This window comes from Haplochromis burtoni, unplaced genomic scaffold (assembly GCF_018398535.1).
Source record: "Haplochromis burtoni strain Fernald_Lab_line unplaced genomic scaffold, NCSU_Asbu1 Contig_4364, whole genome shotgun sequence".
Classification (NCBI taxonomy): domain Eukaryota; kingdom Metazoa; phylum Chordata; class Actinopteri; order Cichliformes; family Cichlidae; genus Haplochromis; species Haplochromis burtoni.
In genome coordinates this window covers 2,030-3,993 of record NW_024586725.1, presented here as the reverse complement: position 1 = coordinate 3,993, position 1,964 = coordinate 2,030, and the positions used below count along the sequence as shown (strand labels likewise).

Here is a 1,964-nt window from a genome sequence, read left to right as displayed (position 1 = left end):
AATCTGAAAAAACTTGTCAATAAAAAAAGAGAAGATTTCCGTTTAAGACTGTTGGAAAATGATTTTTATTTCCAGACAATGTGATTTAAAAGTTAAAAAGCAGCAAAATATATTTTAAGTAAAAATGCAAATGTGAACTAATCACAGCAGAAGGCAACTCTAAAATGCTTCTAATGTACATATTATCTAAATCTGTCATAGAGCAAAAATATAACTGTCACAAACACAGGGACACCTAATACTGTGGCGGCAATGTTGAAAGTTTGAGCAGTGGAGCCATAACGTCGTGCACCATCCACATCTCCAGCCATCTTCCTGTCTCTGGCCTGGAAGGATGAAAGCATTTTATACACTTTTAAACTGTAAACCAACACATGTTCAATGCTTGCTGTAAGACACTTATGTCATTTTGTATTTTATGATTTCCTTTCACTATTGTTAGTAAGTCATTTGTTTGGATTGTAGTTTTGCTTGGAGCTGATTGATTTTATGAATATTATTTTCATTTTTGTTGGTTGTTTTCCTGACATTTGATATATATTTTTATCTTGTTATCACTTTATTTATGAGTTTATCTTACTGAGCTTTATGATGTACCATATCACTTAACATAATATTCTGTTAAATATTTTGATTTTTTACATATTTACCTCAGTTAATTTCTGTATACTCCTATTTCATTTAATTGCACACCTCATTTGTATAGTTTTCACGTTTTATCATATTTTACATCAACATTATATCTCTAGATAGATAGATATTCTTTTGTTATGGTTGTCTTAATATTCTGGCTTCTGTAACACAGGAATTTCACAAAATGTAAGTTCTAAAAAATTAAAATGTTTCACAATAAACTCACCTTGATGGAATAAATGAGAGCTGCAAGCCCAAAGCAGAAAGGATTTGTGTAGACAAAGGAAAAGAGCGACCAGATAATACAGTCGTTGGGGGGCTCTGTGATGACTGGTTGCCCTCTGGTGATGTTCACAGCAGTGTGCTGGACCACTCCAGGCTGACCAGGGAGTCCACCATAAATCACGCACTGCAATGGCACGGCTTCAGTCGGGCAAACTTGAGGATACATCGTTCAAACTGTTCTTAGCTCAGCTGCAATGTGGAGAGGATAAAAGTGTGAACAAGAACAAGAGAGTCACCACAAGTTGTGGCTTTTAAAGCTTTTTTGGGGGGGTGGACAGGAAGCCCAGGAAAACCTTTACTACAATAGTGTGATTCATCACTACAAAAGAAGTGAGATACTAAGAATGCATGAAACTCTCAAATCTAAATATGAACCTGTAAAGAAAGCACTGCCAGTAATAGTTTAAGAAATAACCTTTATTGACTGAATTTGATATTGTGACTTTTTGGCATTGTGTTTATGAGATGATGAAGCCGTCTTTGCTTGATATTAAAACTTGAAGGGGATAAATAAGTTTTCACAGTACTGTACTTCCACTTTCTTTCCCACTGTTACAAATTTTGCTTGAATCGTCAGCTTTGTGTAACAGATGGAAGACATGAGGAAATATGTGCATTCAAGCCAAAATAAGAGTTGGTGTAATTCTCTACATACCTTCTTTAGCACTTGAAATTAGCAAGAAATTAGATAATCCAAAGAAATCAACTGAATCAGACTGTTCAAGAAAATAAATGATCCAAAGTAAGACACTAAGAATGCTGCAAACTGTCACATTTCTAAATGTAAAGCTGCAAAGAAAGCACTGCCAGTTACTAAACCTCTTCTACTAAAAGCATTGCCAGTCAGAGTTTGAGAAATAACCTTTATGTACCGGATTTAAATGTTATTTTGACATTGTGTTCCTGAGATGATGAAACATAAAGAATTCAGTAATCCCCGAATCATTGCTGTATTTTTATTTTTATTTATTTATTTTTTTAACGCTGAAACATCTTCATTTTTCCAGGTGGAGAGACTAAAAATTTGATGTGTTCAGGGTCAGTTC

The 1,964-nt window shown here is 34.3% G+C and overlaps 1 protein-coding gene across 1 annotated transcript; it reads right to left on the bottom strand.

The window, feature by feature from the left end:
* Positions 1-242: 242 nt before the first annotated feature.
* On the bottom strand, positions 243-1,142 carry LOC121813982 (dispanin subfamily A member 2b-like; the record flags this gene model as incomplete). The annotated part of the gene is made up of 2 exons (XM_042217976.1): positions 860-1,142; positions 243-326 (listed from the first exon to the last, which is right to left on the bottom strand). Coding segments are annotated over exons 1-2 (309 nt in total), but the record flags the coding sequence as incomplete, so codon positions are not given.
* Between the last annotated feature and the right edge of the window lie 822 nt (positions 1,143-1,964).